This window comes from Solanum verrucosum, unplaced genomic scaffold, assembly GCF_900185275.1.
Source record: "Solanum verrucosum unplaced genomic scaffold, falcon-dt-bn FXZP01000295.1, whole genome shotgun sequence".
NCBI classification, from domain to species: domain Eukaryota; kingdom Viridiplantae; phylum Streptophyta; class Magnoliopsida; order Solanales; family Solanaceae; genus Solanum; species Solanum verrucosum.
Window position 1 is genome coordinate 254,309 of NW_026019924.1, and position 20,335 is coordinate 274,643.

Sequence of the window (20,335 nt, forward strand, 5' to 3'; positions counted from 1 at the left end):
ATGCAGATGTTGTGGCGGGAGAGAATAAGCGCGCTTTCACTAAAATTTTAAATAATTCCCCGTTTTCCCCCAAAAATATAAAACACTTGTGCTGCTAAGATTTATTATTATTCACATCTCAGTATCTCACTATTCAGCTTCTCTCACAAGTCACAAATCACAGTTTTTGTAAACTACGAAGAAATACAGGATTTATTGGGGGAGAAAATGGCAGATATTTCGCATCTTGAAAGAATGGGAAGAGAGCTCAAATGCCCCATCTGGTACACTTCATCCTTTACATTTTTTTTCTTTTTAAATTTTTGATTCTGTATAATCTTAATGTTTCTTTTTCGTTTTGGTCTATGTTCACAGCTTGAGTCTGTTGAATTCTGCTGTTTCACTTACATGTAATCATGTATTTTGCAAGTAAGTGAAGTCCATGACAAAATGTTTTTTTTTTTTGAGTGGGAATTAGGATAATTTGATTTTCCGTTTTTGCAGTTTATGTATTCAGACTGGTATGAAATCTGGGTCCAATTGTCCGGTGTGCAAAGTTCCATTTCATCGCAGAGGTTTGGTTTTTTTTTTCTACCCCTTTATCAAATTTTTAAATGTCGCATTTGTATTTTAGGGTTTGAATTTATAGAAGCATTTGTGTTACAATAAATAAAATTGCCTAAACATTGAAGACTCTGTATATTGCAATAATGGTAATCAGCTCAGCAGTTGTATGGTATGATGAGTGTTTATTTATACTTTACAGAATAATCAATGTTGAGGTGCTAGCAGGGGTAGTTAGACCAGCCTTGTTGTATGGAGCGGAGTGCTGGCCAGTCAGGAACTCACATGTTCAAAAACTGCATGTTGCGGAGATGAGGATGTTGAGATGGATGTGTGGGCACACTAGGAGCGATAAGATTAGGAATGAGGTTATCCGAGAGAAGGTGGGAGTGGCCTCTGTGGTGGACAAGCTGAGGGAAGTGAGACTGAGATGGTTTGGGCATGTGAAGAGACGGTGCACAGACGCCCCAGTGAGGAGGTGCGAGGGGCTGGTTGTAGAGGGTACGCGGAGGGGTAGAGGTAGGCCTAAGAAGTATTGGGGAGAGGTGATTAGACAGGACTTAGCTCAGCTTCGCATTACCGAGGACATGACTCTAGATAGGAAGGAGTGGAGGTCGCGTATTAAGGTTGTAGGTTAGTAGGGCTAGCGTGTTGTCTTTCCGTGCGAGGGTTTCGGTGGGTAGCGTTTGTAGTAGTCCTAGCCTCGATCTTGTAGTTCTTGTCTGTGATCTTTTAGCCTTTTGTCGTTTACTGAGTTTCACTTCTCGCATTATTTTCTTGATGTTATTGTCCCCCTTTGTTGAATATGCACTTTTCTCTTATTGGATACTATGTCATATATAATGTTTCCTCTTATTTTACTTGGGTTGTCGTACTTGAGCTGAGGGTCCTCCGGAAACAGCCTCTCTACCTCCACGAGGTAGTGGTAAGGTCTGCGTACACTCTACCCTCCCCAGACCCCACTTAGTGGGATTTCACTGGGTATGTTGTTGTTGTTGTTGTTGTTGAGGTGCTAGCAGGGGTGATCAATCAGTAGGGCTGCTCTTTTCAATTAAAGAACATTCTAATTTAGCTAGTAACGTGTGATTGAAAAGCCAGTTTCCTCGTTTTGCATGTTCGTTTTAGATTCCCCTGTGCTCTTGGAGTCATTACAGTTCAATTTGCTTTAACTTATATGTCCAGTTACACAAAAACTTAATTCAAGAGTAATGTTTTCATTGTTGCTTTTACTGTGCGGATTATTTTTAACTCTTTCTTCTTTCCTTGTTTAACTTCTATAATTATTCGTGCTACAGAAATCCGACCTGCTCTCCACATGGATAACTTGGTGAGCATCTATAAGAACATGGAAATCGCTTCAGGAGTCAATATGTTTCTCACTCAATCCAATCCTTCATCAAAATTGCCAGGTAATATTCAATCAGTTGTCATTCATCAATCTTCTGAAGCTTTGCATGTATGAATGTTCCTACTATCATCATGAGCATTCGTTCAACAAGGGTGTTTGGAATAGATAGTTTGGTGTGCTAATCCATGCTTGAACTGGTGTGTCTTTCATGTTAAAACTTGCATGCTTTTGTTTTGCTGTGTTTCCAATTGAAACAAGTGACATTCAGGAGTTTTTAGTTAGTTCTCATCAAGTTAATTTGATTTTGTCAATAATCAACCTCATTAAAGACATCATATTTGTAATTCATGTAGAGCATTAGATGGTATGGATGCCAGTAACTCTGCTTTGCATCTGATCTTCATTCTTTAGTTTTTGAAAATAATACAAATGTATTTGTTTTGATCAAAATTATGGTTCTGAAGAGGCTAATTTGGCTTGGCCAATGGCCATAGTTATTATCACTTCGGTAAATAATTTTGGTGTGGGGCATCTTTATCTTTTATACAGGGGAAGACACTCAATCTAATGACGAAAAAAATTGTGGATTCCAAGAGACACCTAAAACTGTAACAGAAGCTCCAGCGACAGGCAATCAGAAGAGAAAAAGAGGGAAAGGTTCAAAAAAATCTTCAGGGTGCAACAAAAAAATTTCCGGATCAAATCTTATTAGACCTTCTTTTCTGACAAAGAAGAGAGTGCAGGTGCCACAATATCCACCTTCAGAGACTCCACCACCTACAAAGTTAGTTGGTGGAAATGGTAAATCCATCACCGATGAAGTTCAGAAACCATTGGTAATTGAGAGAGACAGGTCTATGCTAAATGAAAAAGGAGAACCTGTACTATCTCCATTCTTCTGGCTGAGAGAAGAGAATATAGAAAGATCAAGTCAGCAAACAGATGGGGACATTATCATGGATACACCTCCAGCCGTTCCATCCTTCAGCGATATGAAGGACTTGGATGATGAGGTTCACTGCGAAATGTCTCCAAAAGTAAGTACCATAGTATCCAACTTATAACTGCTTCCCCTCCAGAATGAAGTATACCCTTAAACTGGAAAATTGGCAAGACTTGATTGTTTGGCCTGATGTGTTGGCAGGATAGGCTTCTATTCTACAGTTTGATTTTCTGAGTCCTCCTATATTGCCTTTTTGATCTTTTTTCATCCCTTTTCTGTCGGATGAGGGAGAGAGGTTGCTTCCAAGTCTGCATGATTCTTATCATTTGGTATTCATTTTTCAAATTTCCTTACAGTACATAAAATATTACTATAGAAACGCTTTAATCAGGTTTTTGGTTATTCTCCTTTCCTACCCTTCAACTTAGCTTTCGTGTTTTATGATCCAGAGTCAAGCTTATTGGTGATCTTATTTCTGTATGTATTTGATTTGAAGAAATTTCATTGATTTTCCCACTTTTTTGCTATACAGAGTGGACCCTATGATGCAGCAAGTGGAGCAGATCTTTTTGACAGTGAGATGTTTGACTGGACACAAAGAGCTTGCTCCCCTGAACTTTGTTCTAGCCCCTTTAAGATGAAGGTACTTCTCTGTGGTATAATTATTGCCTATGGAGTCAAAACTGTTTTCTTCTTTCTCATTTTCCAGACTTGTTTAGTCTCTAATTTCTCTCTTTTATGGTTTAGCTTAAGGATACTATTGATTCTGCTGGAGCTCAGGAAAAGACTCAAGCTCGCTCAGTTGAGGAAAGTGGCATTAATGCATCAGCAACTGAAAACAGAACAGCTGTGGAAAATGAAAAGGGTACTGATAAAGGACAGCTGAGTTCACCCGCTTTATTTCCTCCTGAAAATAAAACCACTAGTAGAAAAGACGTTGTTTGCAAGTCTAGCAAGAGTAAGGCATTGAGAATTAGAGAGAAGAAACAAGGAAAAAGCATAATTGGAGAAGTATCAGAAGTTCATAATGCTTCACCAAAAGCAGCTGAAAAAACTATGAAGAACAATCAGGATAATGCCAATGCATTTATCTCGAATAAGAAGGATTTGACAAACAAGAAAAAGGGTAGATCCTCTAGAAATGTCACTGGGTCAGTAGTAGAAGACATTTCCACTTTATGTGGTGCTAAAAGACTTCGCAAGGGCAATAACTCGAAGTCCTTCAACTTGTCTACTCTTGTGAATCAGGAAAAACACAGTGAAGGAAGTGTTGAGACACTTGACTTGAAGACACATAATAAACTCCGCAAGGGATCATTAAGTGAACAAAATAAAAACTGTTTTGGACCAAAAGGCGGACAAAAAACTGCTGCATGTAACATTCCACAAACTCAAGATGAAACTTTGCCTTTCGAATCAGCAAATAGATTGATTCCCATGGATAACAGGAAACCTACTCCTAGTACAAAACTGAAGAAATGTGAGCTCGGTAGTGGCAACAAGCTTCATGGGAAGAAAAAAGTGAAGTTTTCTGACGATGGGCAGCTTGCTGACAAGGATAATATTATGCTTCAAAAGATTCAGAAGAGAGTGCACAGTTCATTGGAAACAGAGAAATCTGTTTTGAACTTGAATGATTCAGTTTTGCAGAAGTGTGAGGCAAGCCAAAACCAAATACAGTGTGCTTTCTGCCGTTCAGCAGAGGAATCTGAGGTAGAAGCCATTGATTTTTGTGTTTCTTTTTCTGGTTCCCCCTTCTATTTATTCTTAATTCTTAAAATCTGCCTTTTGATCGTATATTAATTGTATACCATTTTCTGTTACCAAATTTCAGGTTTCAGGAGTCATGGTAAGCTACCTTAATGGAAACCCTGTCAAAGAAGATGTCAATGGAGCACCAGGTGTTATACATGTTCACAAATATTGTGCAGAATGGTAATTACTCTTCAGAAGGTCCTCTTATCTTTCCTTCATATAAATGTGGTAATGGTAATTTATAAAAATTATCTGCAATAATAACAGAAACTTCTTGGCTTTATAGATAATTTCATCATCAGTGTCACAAATGTCTTGTTTAATCAAGTCAATTTCGTATTTTTAATTAAAAGGGAAGTGTAAATCTTTTATCTGCATCTAATGTGTTCAATGTACAGTAATTTGTCCTTGTCAAATCATTTTCAAATCTGTTGCTAGTCAAATTGTTTCTAGTGTAAAAAGCAGAAATGCACATCTACAGGGCCCCTAATGTATATTTTGGAGACGATGATGTGGTCAACCTTGAATCTGAACTGAAGAGGAGTCGAAGGATCACTTGTTTTTTCTGTGGAGTAAAGGGGGCAGCTCTTGGATGTTATGAGACGAGTTGTCGCAAAAGCTTTCATGTTCCTTGTGCCAAATTGACACCAGAGTGTAGATGGGATTCTGTACGTCTTAAATTCAATCCCCAGAACTATATTTCATAAAAGATTCAACGCCACTTACTCCATTTTCCTTGTTGCAGGACAACTTTGTTATGTTATGCCCTTTGCATGCTAACTCTAAGTTGCCATGTGAGATCCCAGGAAAACAGACAAAGATTGGAGATAGTATTAAAAGGTTGGACTAACAGATTCTTAGAACTGTTGTTAGCTGAAAATTTTACATTTTGGCTCCAAGTACTTATTCCCTTTCTTTTTGCCTCTAATATGCAGAAATTCTCGTATCCACCAACCCAAAGTCTCAGCAACACCTGATAATGCTGCTACTTTGCAGTGGAAGTCTCAGAAGAAGAATAAGAACTTAGTGCTCTGTTGTTCAGCTCTAACCGCTGATGAAAAAGTAAGCAAACATGATAATTTTCATGGATCTTAGTTATTTGAGACAAATGAGGTTCATTAACTGGTGATAACTTAAATCCTCAACTTACAGGAGCTTGTTTCTACATTAAAGAGGTTGTCTGGAGTGACAGTAGTCAAGAACTGGGACCTAAGTGTCACCCATGTCATTGCTTCTACAGATGAGAAAGGAGCATGCCGAAGAACTCTCAAATATTTGATGGGTGTCTTGGCTGGGAAATGGATAATGAGCATCGACTGTCAGTAACCTTGTTTTCGTAACTGCAAATTAATATGTTAGAGTAACAAATGTGTTCTCTACAACCAGAGTTTAGTTTCTGTTTTTGTCCATCTTAACTTTTTTATGCCTGCAGGGATTATTGCTAGCTTGGAAGCCACAGAATTTATCGATGAGCAACAATATGAGATTAAAATAGATACTCATGGCATTGTGGATGGGCCTAAGCTTGGAAGATTGAGGATTTTAAACAAGGTTACATCTTTCTCCAGATTTATCGTCAACAATAAACTAATCAAGTGCATTTCAATTTGTTTGGATAATAGTTGTTACAGTTGTAATTGTTTTTCTGGAGTGGTGGTGGTTAGAGTAACGTTTAAGTCCTTTTGTGTATAAAACACTCTTTTAGGTTGTATGCATTCCCAAATAGATTCCTATTCCATTAAGAGAAAGGAACTTTAACTAGAATGTTTGGAGCATTAAGGTTGTCATTTCCTTTGATTCATTGACCCCCCACCTCACCCCCTAAATTAATCTACCAAGTAGAAGTTGATGTTCAGTTGGAATGATTGCTTATAGGTCTCACTGCATTTTCATCTTCTGCTAGCTGCAGTTACATCATTTGTGAAGGTCCTGTTATGCATTCGTTAAATATCAAAATTCCTGTTTTGCAGCAACCAAAACTTTTCAATGGATACAAGTTCTTTTTTATGGGTGACTTTTTACCTTCATACAAGAGCTACCTACATGACCTTGTTATTGCTGCTGGAGGAATTGTCCTTAACAGGAAGCCTATAGCAGTGGATCAGGAAATTCTTTCGCGCGGATGCTCTCCACCGTTTGTAATTTATAGTCACGAACAACTTGATCAGTGTGAAGGAAGTGAAAAAATTTCAATTATAGTGCGCAGAAGATCTGATGCAGAAGTTTTGGCTAGTTCAACTGGAGCGGTAGCTGCCAGCAACTCATGGATTCTAAACTGCATTGCTGGCTCTAGGTTGTTGGAGCTAGAATAGTGTAAAATTTCTACCCATGCTTCTCACATCATGCAACAAGACTTGGTCTTTTTCATCTGTCATTATATAAAAGTAAGTATTTCCCAAATGACTGTTCATGTCTTTGATCATTCAGTTACTTGTACCCCAAAAATCATGTTTTTTTTCTTCTGTTGATGTGTAAGCTAAAAAAATTAAATAAAAATCCAGTCCAGTTTGCGTTTTGTATAGTTTTAAAGGTTTGATCAAATCTGCAGAAAGAGGAGCTTGCTGAATCAATCCATAACTGCATGCCATCCACCCAAAAAAGTAGATTCAGGATTCTGCTCTTCATTATAATTCCATAAAGAGCACTTCAAGGTCTTGTAAAAGGGTTACATTGCAAGTTAGGACAATGAGGCCAAATTATTAATGAACTGAAGACAAAATGGATACCTGTAACTTGCAGATGAATAAAAAAACAACATTACTAGTTATTTCCTGTTACATAGCATATACTTGACTCCTTTATTACATTGACTCCATAACAGAGAAGAATGGGCTAATGTTTCTCCATTTTCAGTGGAACACCTTGATCCTGGACCATGCCAAAGAAAAACCTTGAGAACCATCTTTTCTTCCTTGTGTTTTAACACTTGTTTCTAAGTTACTCATGCAAAAACTGTTGGCTTGCAAGCACTAATATCTACCTTTGGTTTGACACATTCCCCTTCTTTTGGACCATGTTCTGCCACCTGCATTTTAAAGCATTCAAACATATGCTCTAATTCAACGATCTCCTCTTGGATATTTGTCGAGGGCACATTTTCAGAGGCCATTCGTTCTTTAAAGCTGTGGATTCTGGCAAGTCCAGCACCAATTTTTGCTGTCATTTCCTCCATGGTTGCATGCATTGCCATGTTTTCTGCTTGTGCATCCTTCCATTTCCTCTTAATGGACTTATACCCATTCAATGACTTTAGGAGGTTCTCTGAAAGTGCCTTATTTCTCTCTTGGAGGGCAATGTTTCCTTGCAATTCTCCTCCATCACTGCTATGCCTCCTTTCTTTTTGCTTGGTGGCACGTTCATGTAACCTTTCCACTAAATTCTCATTTTGTTCTTTGAGATCATTGATGAGGTCCTCCATTTCATTCAACTCGTGGACTTTCTTTGAGAGCTCTGCTGCCATAATCTCTTTTTCTTTTCCTAAGCTTGAACACATGACCTCAAGGCTCTTTCGTGCTACCAAGCTTGCATTTAGCTGTTTCCTCAGCTTTTCTTTTTCATCAATCATCACCTCGTGGTGCTTCTTGTCTATGGGAACATGACTAGTAGATTCAGCTTCTGATGGTGATTTGTTACCAAAAGATTGACATTTCTGAATTCTCGTCCTAACACTATCCAGAATGGTCATCATGGTCGCCACCCTCAACATTCTCCGGCCATCGTTCTTCTCTTTGTTACAAGCATTTTTGTGTTCTTGAATCAACTTTAGCAATAACTTAATGTTGGCTGCAACCCCTAAAAATACAGATATTTGCAACATAGAATAAAAATTCAAAACATGAATATCTCATTGAATTATATATGAATGAATCAAGAAAACATAATAATATCCCAACAACAAAACAAACATAAAATGATCAAACATCATTACCTTCTAAAGCTGAATCATCATAACATTGTTCAAACGTTGAATTAGACATTAAATCAGGAGATGAGTTTATGCGGAGTCTACTCATGATCAATATTATCTAAAAGGAAAATGAAGAGAAAATCCTCAAGAAAGATATTTATGAGGAATGAAATACATAGAGAAATAAATACAAATGAATTGGAATGCTGAATTAAGAAGAAAAGGGTAGTTTCTAAAGTGTAAATATATAATATAAAGATTGTACTAATTAGATAAATTAAATTATAATATGATTTTGAGAGATCCAAAGAAGGAGAGATTGCTTTGCAAACCCTCTTTCTTTTTTCTCTTCTTTCCTTCTATTCTCTCATTATCTGAGAAATTTTTATTATTAAGTAGAATGAGGAAAAAAAATATTTTTTTTTCTTCAACTTGTGTTGTATTTCTACAATATTCAATGTTTTTGTTGGAAGTTAGCTTGTCAGAGAAAAATGGTTGGCTCATGGAAGTTATTTTATGCGTAATTATTGGCAATTGATTGATTGGCTCTTACCTGTTATTGACTTTCTTAGACACAACAGTTGGCTTCATGTGATCACTCCATACCTTATTCACTTATCACTATTCTCATTTCATTTTTTTTTAAAATTTTAGTTCTATATAACTATTGTGGATTTAATTAAAAAAAGAAGAAGAGGACATCACCATTCATCTAGAATGTAAAAATTAGAAGAGAAGAAGATCAGGCATTTAACCATAAGGGTGAAGTAGTCTATATTCACTTGTAGTGAGGAAGTTGGTTAATATTGTGATCAATTAGAAATTAGGTTAACAGTAAATATACTCAATGCTGTACAAATACTGATTTTGTGAACCAAGGAGAATAATTCGCTCTACCGATTTATCAATGTTGTGTTATATGGCAAGAAATCTTTGCTATAACAGTTCAGGGTTATATATAGGATGTTTATGCTTTGTCAAGACAATATCTACTTGAAGAAGGTTCAACATCTCAACTAGGAAAAACATTTCCAGAAATTCAGGATCAAGTAGTTCTTTCAGAAAGACAACCACTTGACATCATTGAATAATAACAACAACTATATCCATTAGCTAACACAAGAAAATATGATAAGAGAATTTGTTTCTCCCAACAAATATGACTTACCCTATGCCCTTTTTAAATATACATCTTAATGAGAATCTATCACCAACAAATAAAGCTTACTTGTCAGCCTTCTCGACTCTCATACAACCGGCAGGCATATATATATGAACAGGCCGTGTTAGACCCGAGAAGTGTAGATGCTGTCAATTGCAAGGATGAAATAGAGGCATTACAACATAATCATACTTGAGATATAGTGTGTCATGGGATAGTTGGCAAAATAGCCACTTTGAAAATTTAATTGGACATTTAGTCACAAATATTTGGAAGGCCAAACACATATACAACCCCTCAAACTTGCCCTCATTTTTCATTTTGGCACTCCAACTTAGCCTTGTTCCATTTTAACCCTTAAACTCCATTTTTTCTGTACCATTTAAACACTTATACTAATTTTTATGATTTGTTTTTATTTATGTTCTTCAATTGCAATTTCTTATTTTAAAAAAATAGACGTGTGCCTGTTAATTTAAAAAATTAAACATTCGTGAACGAACATAAAAGTTTTCAAACAATAATATTATTTTTTGATATTTCTCTGTATTTTTGCATGAAAATAAATTGACGAAAGTTCTTTGATTTTCTTTCTTAAACATTCAATTAAATTAAATAACACTACTTATTTATTTTTTCTTATCATCTAGGCTATCTAAATTTAACGCAAATACTCACTTTTAATTTTTAATATAAATCAATACGAATAAAAAAACCCATCTTCAAAGAGACTCAACTGACTTTGTTAATAACACTACTAAAAAAAGACTCTTGTTCATTGCTAATAACACTACTAAACAATGTTAAAACTCGATTGACTTTGTTGTCGGTGATTTTAAAGAAAGAAAACCAACACAATTTCGTCAGTTGTTTTTCACACAAAAATACATAACACTCTTAAAAAGAAATTATTATTTTTTAAAAAGAATTATTTTTTATTAATTTTTAATTTTTAAACTAAAATTAAATGACACATGTCGATTTAAAATAAGAAGTTGCAATTGAAGAATATATATACAAATAAATAAATCATAAAAATAATATTTCGTGTTAAAATGGAATATAAAAAATGGAGTTCAAGGGTTAAAATGGAACAAGGCTAAGATAAAGTGCCAAAATGAAAAATGTGGACAAGTTAGAGGGGTTGTATATGTGTTTGGCCTATTTGGAATATACCCGACATCACCCATGTGACCTACTTCCAACATACAAAAGCAACTCTTAAGTTTTAATATATACACTTTGGTCCCCCTATCCTTCCCAACAAATATGGAATAATGTGTATTTTCATTTATTAAAATTTTATTTGAAAAAGAACAACTCTCCAACAAGAAATTAAAAAAGGCTCATTTTTGCTGCTGATTTTGTCGATTCCAACGAATTTTTCGGCAATATTTTCCATTTCACAAGTAAAATCATCATCATCCTACACATTTCTTCATTTTTACTCCATTTTCTTTCAAAAATCAAGCTTCAAAATTATTTTTCCTGCCATTTTAGAAGCTTGAGAAATCTTCCATAATCACTTGATAACTCATTAGTAGATACATTTCAGTAGTTTAGAAGCATTAAAAATACGTTTCTCCATTGCAGGAGCTTAATTTTGAACCCGATTTTATTCAGTCACGTTTTTGTACAGATTTCGCATCACATCGATCGTTAAAGACTGATACTGTAATCTAGTATCTATCTTTGTAGTCTATAATGACAGTAGTTGAATTTGTTGTTGCTAGTGGTGATTATATGAAACTATGGGAGGAGACTCGCAAAAGCTGGAATCGAAAATCTTTTAGTAAAACGACAATCCCCATTGCGCTGCGTCGCAATGGTTCATATGACGATATGATTGCAAGCATAATTGAGGCAGGTTAGTTTGCCTGTGGGCCAAATGACTTGGTGATTAGCTAACAAATGAATGGGAGGGGAAAAATACATCCCACATTCATAAAAAATGATAGTCACGTGAGCTTGTACATGTTAGATATTTGTATTGATGGATCTAGGCATTGAGGATAAATGTCAATGCGAGGTCTCCAATTGAACCAACAAATTCATTTAACGATGACAATGATTAGTTTGGAAATGAAAGCTTGGGTGATCATTCAAAATAGAGCTTGGGTGATTATTCAAAGGAGAGTTCAAAGGAGAACTTGGATGATCATTCAATGAATATACATGATCATCTAATGAATGTAGAAAATCAGCCAGTAGATGTGAAAAATCCCAAACCCGAATGTTCTGAAAAAATATAGAGAGAACAGGAATTGGGATCACAATCCAACCATTCCTTCTCCGATGAAACTAATTTATGCATAAATCAAACTTTTAGTAGCAAGAATGAGTTGCAATTCTTATTAGCCGAAGCGGAGGTAAAGAAATCTTTTGATTTTGCTACTGTGAAAAGTTGTACTAAATACTTAAAGGTGGATTGTGTATCTCACAACTGTGCATGGATATTGCGGGGAAGGAAATATGAGTGTTCGGACATATTTCGTATCTACAAGTACATTGACGAGCACAATTGTGGCATTGACCATTCCAATAGTAGCCATAGAAAAATCTCAATCAAGGTCATTACTTCACTTTGTGTAAATATGTATCATGATGGCAAGAGTCCAAATGTTAAAGAGATTCACACGGCTATGTTTAGTTCTTTTCGTTGTAGTCCAAGCTATTGAAAATGTTGAAAGGAAGGTGAGGTTGCCATGGGAATGGTCCGAGGGAAATCGGAGAATGGATATTCATGCTTACCGCCTTTTTCCTACATGACTGAAACCCTTAATGTTGGTTCTAGCTATAATATCATGGTAAACGGGGATAATCATAGGTTCATGTATTATTTCATGGCCTTCGCTGCTTGTATTAGGGGATTTGCCTACATGAGAAAGGTAATTGCGGTCAATGACACTCATTTACATGGTAAATACGAGGGTGTGCTGTTGAGTGTTGTTGTACAAGATACAGAGAATCATGTTTATCCAATTACCTTTTGTGTCGTGGATAAAGAGAATGATGCATCTTGGACATTCTTCTTTGAAAAGTTGAAGGAGATTGTGGTCGATGAATCAGAATTGTTCTTTATCTCCGATAAACACAAGAACATCGTCAACGGTATTGTGAAGGTTTACAATCATGTTCACCACATGTATTTTATGAGACACCTCGGGGAAGATCTCCGCGTAAATCATCATTGTGGAGATTCACTTTATCTATACTACAATGTGGCAAAGACTTATTCTTTGGAGGAGTTTAACAATCATTTTGTAAAATTTAAGAACAAATCATTATTGTGGAGATTTCCTCTATCTATACTACAATGCGGCAAAGACTTGATTGAATTTGTTTTTGTAATCAAGATATTGGATATGTCAAGCTACTGTTTTTTTACCCCTAACATTTTGGCCAATTTAATGTAAGCTATTATTTAAATTACTCATGATCTAATATAAATCAATCAAAAGATGACATACATTTTGTAGACTATCTTAATGTTTATTATCAAGTCCACTCGTTGTGTATTAAGCTATGTCTTATTAATATATGAAAATTCATGATATTCGTAGTGCAATGATTTTAATGCATGAATTAAATAATTAAAGACCCAATTGTCCTAAAAAAATTAAAATTTTCTCTACTAAAATTGTGAAGGGTATCATGCATGCTATTCTTAATGCACCAAATCAAACAATGTATAAGAAATAATCTAAGTATAACTAATCCAAATATAACTAATACAAACATTATTTGAATATGCACTCTACCAAACGACCCCTTAAAGAATTGTAAATAAATTAGATGTTACCGTTGAAAAAGTAGCAATTAGAACATTTGTTACCTTTGTAAAACTTGAATATCTAAATATTTACTGGTTGTCAAAATATATAGACCCTTTATAAAATCGATACATCTATATGTGCGTGGTGTATGTCTGACCAATGAGATTTACACTCTAACATTAGTTGTAACACCCCGATTTTTTTTTTGAGCTAAGACTTGAACCATCCTTTGCAGTGAGTAAGTTTTTATCAAGAAATTTAATTTTTTCTTAAGTGTTAAGGTCACTAGATATAGCACCTAGAGTTCCAAAAAGAATTAAAGAGAATTCATTCAAGTCATTCCTTAGTTCTTTTAAGTTTTGGGTCAACTTCAAATGACCATAACTTTTAGCACATGACGAGTTAGGAGACCCACAAGATATCAAATTAAAGGTCTTAGAATCCTCTTTCCAACGCCGTCAAGTTTGCTAATTTTTGAGCTCGTATGAGAGAGATATTCCCGTTTGAAGTTGGGCTGTCCAAATAAGGAAAGTTGCCTAGAAATATGAGGGGTATTTTGGTCTTTTCCTTACCCAATCAGATTTAAACGTTTTTAGTAAGGTTTTAGGAGTCTAAACTGATTAGAATCAGTTTCATTCATCCCCAAAACGTTTAGGGTTTAGAGAGAAGATTCAAGAGGAGAAAAAGTTCAAAGTTTCAAGCGTTCGTTGAAGAAATTCAAGATTTCGCCAAGAACCTAGTTCTTTGAGGTATGTAAGCTTCCATAGTGCTGGATTTGTTCACCCACATGCCAATCATGAGTTTCTTTTGCGAATCTATCCATACATATTGAGCCATTTAATTTCTTGATGAGTTCTTGATAAGTGTTCTTGAAGTTTCCTTATCGATTAAGTTTTGATGTAAGATTCTATTTGGGTCAACTTCAAACGACCATATCTCTTAGAATATAAAGAGGTACGTGGGCCCTAACCTATCAAATTAAAGGTATTTGAATCTACTTTCCAACACTACCAATTTCGCGTCAATCCAATTTCTGAGTAAAAAGTTATGACTATTTTAGTAACCTGATATAGTGCTGTTACGAATTAGCCGACGGGAAAGCATTGAAAAGCATCGTTATTGTCTTTTTACCTCCAAGAAAATCCTAAACGAATTTCTTGACTAATAAAAGACTCAAAACTATCAGATTTTCATCTTTTAGGGTGTGTTTGGTATGAATGAAAATGTTTTCCATGGAAAATTTTCCTAGAAAATATTTTCCTGGAAAACAAGTAGACTTTGAACTTATTTTCTCATGTTTGGTTGGTGAGTAGAAAACATTTTTCCGGAATTTTTTTTTTAGTGTTTGATTTATGAATGAAAAATATTTTTGAGAAAAATATCTTTTATTTTTACTAGAGTAGAAAATAATTTTTGAATTGAAACTGAAAATATTTTTAAAAAATAAATATAAATTTTTTTGGGGGGAGGGTGGTGGGGGTGGGGCTAGCTGAGAGGGGAGGGGGAGGGGTGAGATGGGTTAAAAAAATAAAATTTTGAAATTGAAAATATTTTTAAAACCAAACTTAATTGAAAATATTTTATAAAAACAAACTTAAATTTTTTTTGGAGGAGTGGGGGTCGCGGGTTGGGGTGAAAAAATAAAATTAGAAATTGAAATATTTTTTAAAAACAAACTTTAAATATTTTTTTTTGGGGGGGGTGGGATGAAAAATAAGAATTTGAAAATATTTTTTAGAAACAAACTTTAATTTTTGAATTTTTTTTGGGAGGGGGGGGGTGGAGTGTTGGCTGGGGGAGGGGGTTGAGGGTAGGGGTGGAGGTGAGATGAAAATAAAATTTGAAATTGAGAATATTTTTTAAAAACAAATTAATATTTTTTGGAGGGGGGGGGGCGGGTAGGGGGTGAAGGTATGGTAAAAAAAAATTAAAAATAGAAGTTGAAAGTATTTTCTTTTTAAAAAAACCTTTAAATTTATTTTTTTTCAACAAAAAAAACTGATTTTTTTCAGAAGAAAAATTGTAATTTGAAATTGGATGAGAGCTTTGGAAAATGTTTTCCTTAATTTTTGAAGGAAAGTCATTTTCCTTAAATTTGAGGAAAATAAGTTGATTTGGAAAACATTTTGCCCAACCAAACAGGAGAAAGTTGGAAAATATTTTCCGGAAAATGTTTTCCTTCATACCAAAGACACCCTTAATCCATCGTTCTCTTCTCTCTCAAACTCTAGGGCAAAACCCTAAGGAAAAATCAAAGTAGAAGACTCCATTCAAGATTCTTGCAATCTTTTTCAAGATTCTTCTTCAAGGTAAGTCTTTCTCCAAGAATTCCATTCCTTTCAACTCAAATTCCTCCATACAATTATGAATCACTAATGAAAATCATAATTCTTGGCCATAGAGATTTCAAGAAACTAATTCAAGAATCTCAAGAAAGGTTTTCTTGATCGTTTACCTTCAAGCTAGGGTTTCAAAGCTTCTAATCAAGTTCTTCTTCAAGATTCTTCAAGAACCTTGTTCTTCCAGGTATGTAAGGCTATCATAGTGTTGGACTAGTTTGTCCTCACGCCCTACATCTTCTTTCAAATCAGTAAAAGAGAAATTTATAATTCTACCCCTAGATTTGAGTATTCTTGAAATAAGTTGATTTGAGTTCTTGAGTTCATGGTTCTTTTAAAAATTCTACTCCTAATTATTGAGTTTCTATATTTTTATTGAAATTCTTGAGTTGATTTGTTCATGTCCATAATTCAGCATGTACCCTATTTTGAGTTATAAATCTTGAGAAGTTTTTCAAAGCCAACACTTGAGTTTTAAACTGAGTTTTTGAGAAAGTAAAGATGAGTTTTGAGAAAAGAGTTTTTAAAACATGATTAGTATGATAATCGAGTATTCCATCAATGTATGAGCAGTATGATATCTAGATACACCATCAATGTTTAAGCAATATGGTATAGTTATGCCATCAATGGTTAAACAATATGGTATCTAGATATACCATCAATGTTTATGCAGTATGACTTCCCGAGTCATCAATGATCATATTAAAATATGATTTTGAAGAAAATGTTTTCAAGTATGAATTGAGTAAGAGTATAAAGGGAATATGTATTCCCAGAGGCATCAATTTTTACATTGATAAAAGAGAAATTGAGATTTCCAAAAGAGTTTTGAGCAGTTTGAGTACCATTTCTTTTAAGAGAAAGATTTTTGAGTAATAATCTCAAAACACAGAAAGAGTTATGTTTTTAAACATATGAGCTAGTATATTTTGGGAGTAGTATTGAGCACCGATATGGTAGAGAGTTCATACAACTCACAGCCCCCATAAACCATGTAGCCAACGTGGGTAGAAAGAGTCATACTTTTTAGATGATTCCTTCATGCTTTTTAGCATAGACTAGTGGATCCACTTAGTGAGTAGGTTCTATACCCCGGCAAAGTATAGGACGGCCCTGGCACCGTGCAACAAGACGTTGTATCATCATATAGCTCATAATGATGGTTGTCGGTTAAAGAAACTCCCACAGAAATATTTTGTATTCTTATATACACAAAGTTTACTTTGTATTTTCATATACAAGCATATTTTATTTTGTATCCTTGCATACAAACTGAGTCATTATTGCAGTTTTCAACACATTGAGTTGTTTTCTACTATTTTAAAAGCTTTCCATATATTGCATCTGTATTGTTGCTTTATATTGAGTTGAGTATACATAGTTGAGTATCCAGAGTTGAGTTCCCAGAGTTGAGTATCTTATTATTGAGTCGAGCCTTATTTCACTAAGTAGAATATCTTATCTTTGAGTTAGGTATCATATTCTTGAGTTGAGTTTAGTTGAGTGAGTTGGAAAGAGGTAAGTATGTTTCCTTTTTATCAAGTTCAAGCTTATGTTATGCTTTAGAAATTCCCTTACATGCTCGTACATTCCACGTACAGAGCCATTTGACCTGTATCATTTTATGATGCAGATACATGGATTCAGGATCATCAGCAGGCGCTTCGTTGATACCACATGCAGTTCGAGTTAGCTATGGTGAGCCTCCTTTATTCCGAAGGGTTCCACTTGTACTTTTAGTTATATCAGTTGTTAGGATGTTGTGGGTCTTGTCCCAACTTCCATCTTTGTTAGTTAGAGGCTTCATAGATAGACAAAAGAGTTTGAGAAGTCCGTTTCATTTATTTTGTTAAATGTTTTAAAGACTTAAGTTGCCTATGTTAATGTGAGTTGAATATATTATTTTTATTTAGTTTTTAAGCTTTTGCATGCCTAAGTTAGTCTTCCGCTTGTAGTCAACCAGGATGAGGGTTCGCTTGGGGATCAGTAATGGTTCTTGAGTGCCGGCCACGTCTAGGGTGTAGACTCAGGTCGTGACTTCAAGACTTAAGTTGCCTATGTTAATGCGAGTTGAATATATTATTTTTATCTAGTTTTTAAGCTTTTGCATGCTTAAGTTAGTCTTCCGCTTGTAGTCAGCCAGGATGAGGGTTCGCTTGGGGACCAGTAATGGTTCTTAAGTGTTGGCCACGTCCAAGGTGTAGACTCAGGTCGTGACATTAGTAAGGTATATTTAGGTTTATATCTATGTTAAAAAATTATCGATACTGCACCTACTAGAATATGATACTTATATACAAATCATAACTACAAGAATTTAAAAAAGAGAACAATCAATTAATAGTAAATTATATTTTAAAAATTTATCCAATTAAATTAGTTTAAATAATTCATGTGATCATATAAGGGTCCACATAAATTGGGGGTGATGATAAGAGATGTACGAGAAAGAGTTGTGGTTATACAATCAACATCTATAGAACAATGTTTGAGAAAACATAAGTGTGGTGTGAGGATTTCACTTGTTTGAAAAAGCATAAGCAAATGATCATGTAAGAGTCTACATAAATTGGGAGTGGTAATAAACAATGTATGGAAAGAGTTGTGGTTGAATAAGTGAAATCCTCACAACATACTTATGCTTTCTCAAACATTGTTATAAGGATGTTTGATTGTATAACCACAACTCTTCCTCGTACATCTCTGATCACCACCCCCAATTTATGTGGACCCTTACGTGATCACATGACTTGTTTAAACTAATTTAATTGGATAAATTTTAAAAAATATAGTTTATTATTAATTAATTATTCTCTTTTTTTAAATTCTACTAGTATGGTCTATATATAAGTACACACATAAAAATGATCTTTAGCAGCAATTCATTAACGACAATAGCTCAATTGCCGCTAAATATATATTTTTAACGGCAATTAGCACTCTTTTTATATGTCCGTAAAGTCTTTAGTGACATTGGATCTAATGGCACTTAACTAATGTCGGTAAAGACTTCAGCACTCTTAATTTATGTTTCTATTATTACCGCTAAAAGTTATTTTTGTTTTAATGGTATCATATTCTAGTAGATGCAGTATCGATAATTCTTTAACATAAATTTAAACCCGAATATACCTAACCAATGTCTGATTGTAAATCTCATTGGTCAGACATACACCGCATACATAGAGATTTATCGATTGTGTAAGGGTCTATATATTTTTACAATCAGTAAATATTTAGATATACAAATTTTACAATGGTAACTAAAGTTCAAATTGCTACTTTTTCAACGGTAATATTTGATTATTTTTTTCTATAAAAGGAAGACAATCCCTCATAAACAACTCAAACACTTTCATTTTTACAATTCTCAAGAATCTCAAACATCAATGCAAAAAAGTCTTACAATTGTCATTGTCGTAATCCAGCTACGTTGAGGACGTCACACACCAATACAAATTCAGATCGATAAATTTTTTTAATTGTGCAGTTGGCATATGCTCTTTTTAGGTGGCTTAAAAATGAATCATCAATGAGTAGCCCATCAGATTTTTAAGGCGTTGCCAAATTTGAAATATTAAAAAAGTTATGAAAATTCGAAGAAAATAGGGGTCTGCTAATGACTTTCTTAAAAGAAGCCAAAGAGAAAAGGATTCACTTGAAAGAGTTGCTAAAAGATGCTGAAATAGATAGAGATCAACTAAAACAAAGTTTGATTTTGGTAGAAGAAAAAGAAAAACGACCAAAAACTATATTGTGTGGTTTATTTTTGGTGTTTGAAAATGTATAGCAGTAATGTAGTGCTGAATAAATAAAAGTATTTCTCTCTTATTATTACACTCTTATATATTTTATTTTTATCGGTAATGTTATAAATCAACAATGATAGCAATCTATAGTATTAAACATACAACTTTATTGTCGATAATTGACAACTAAATAATTTCTCTATAATGATAAGAAACTGAAGTTAAGCAAAAGTCACATACTATTAAAACAAAGATTCATAAGAAATCTAAAAAACCTTCATAGTAAAACATGTTAAATTGTTTCTCAAAATTACCATTAACCATATACAAAAACATCTATAATCTTTCAGTTGTACATTTCGCCTCAAAACAGCAAAACAATAAACCACTTCAACCATTGTCTTAAAATGCCAATACTTCAAATATCATTGTCTTTAAATCTCAATACTTCAAAAATCATTGTCTTAAAACGCCAATACTTAAAAGCTCATTGTCTTAAAATGTCAATACTTCAAAAACCACTTCAATATTGTTTTTCTCGTCACCATTAATCTCACCATTGAGATCCAGAACGATACTCATCACATCCATTGAACTTTCAACACTGTCATCTTCTTCTTTCTCTTCTTCATCATCTATTGCCTTCTCATTTTATTTTTCTTCTTATTTCTTCTCTTCTACCACTTCATCAATTGCATCACATGCTGCTTCATCAACAATATCAATTGCCACTTCATCAACTAAATCACTTGCCACTTCATCAACAACATCAGCTGCCACTTTATCAACTAGATCACCTGCCACTTCACC

The 20,335-nt window shown here is 34.4% G+C and overlaps 2 protein-coding genes across 2 annotated transcripts; one reads left to right on the forward strand and one right to left on the reverse strand.

Moving 5' to 3' along the window:
* Window positions 1–207: 207 nt before the first annotated feature.
* On the forward strand, window positions 208–7,105 carry LOC125827379 (protein BREAST CANCER SUSCEPTIBILITY 1 homolog). The gene is made up of 14 exons (XM_049506698.1): window positions 208–263; window positions 355–408; window positions 484–554; window positions 1,839–1,952; window positions 2,441–2,928; window positions 3,367–3,477; window positions 3,582–4,547; window positions 4,669–4,769; window positions 5,071–5,257; window positions 5,335–5,429; window positions 5,525–5,651; window positions 5,742–5,907; window positions 6,022–6,140; window positions 6,560–7,105. Exons 1-14 carry the CDS (start codon window positions 208–210, stop codon window positions 6,899–6,901), a joined length of 2,997 nt encoding a protein of 998 aa, XP_049362655.1. The 3' UTR covers window positions 6,902–7,105.
* A 189-nt stretch (window positions 7,106–7,294) lies between these two features.
* On the reverse strand, window positions 7,295–8,903 carry LOC125827369 (intracellular protein transport protein USO1-like). The gene is made up of 2 exons (XM_049506687.1): window positions 8,518–8,903; window positions 7,295–8,381 (listed from the first exon to the last, which is right to left on the reverse strand). Exons 1-2 carry the CDS (start codon window positions 8,600–8,602, stop codon window positions 7,531–7,533), a joined length of 936 nt encoding a protein of 311 aa, XP_049362644.1. The 5' UTR covers window positions 8,603–8,903; the 3' UTR covers window positions 7,295–7,530.
* Between the last annotated feature and the right edge of the window lie 11,432 nt (window positions 8,904–20,335).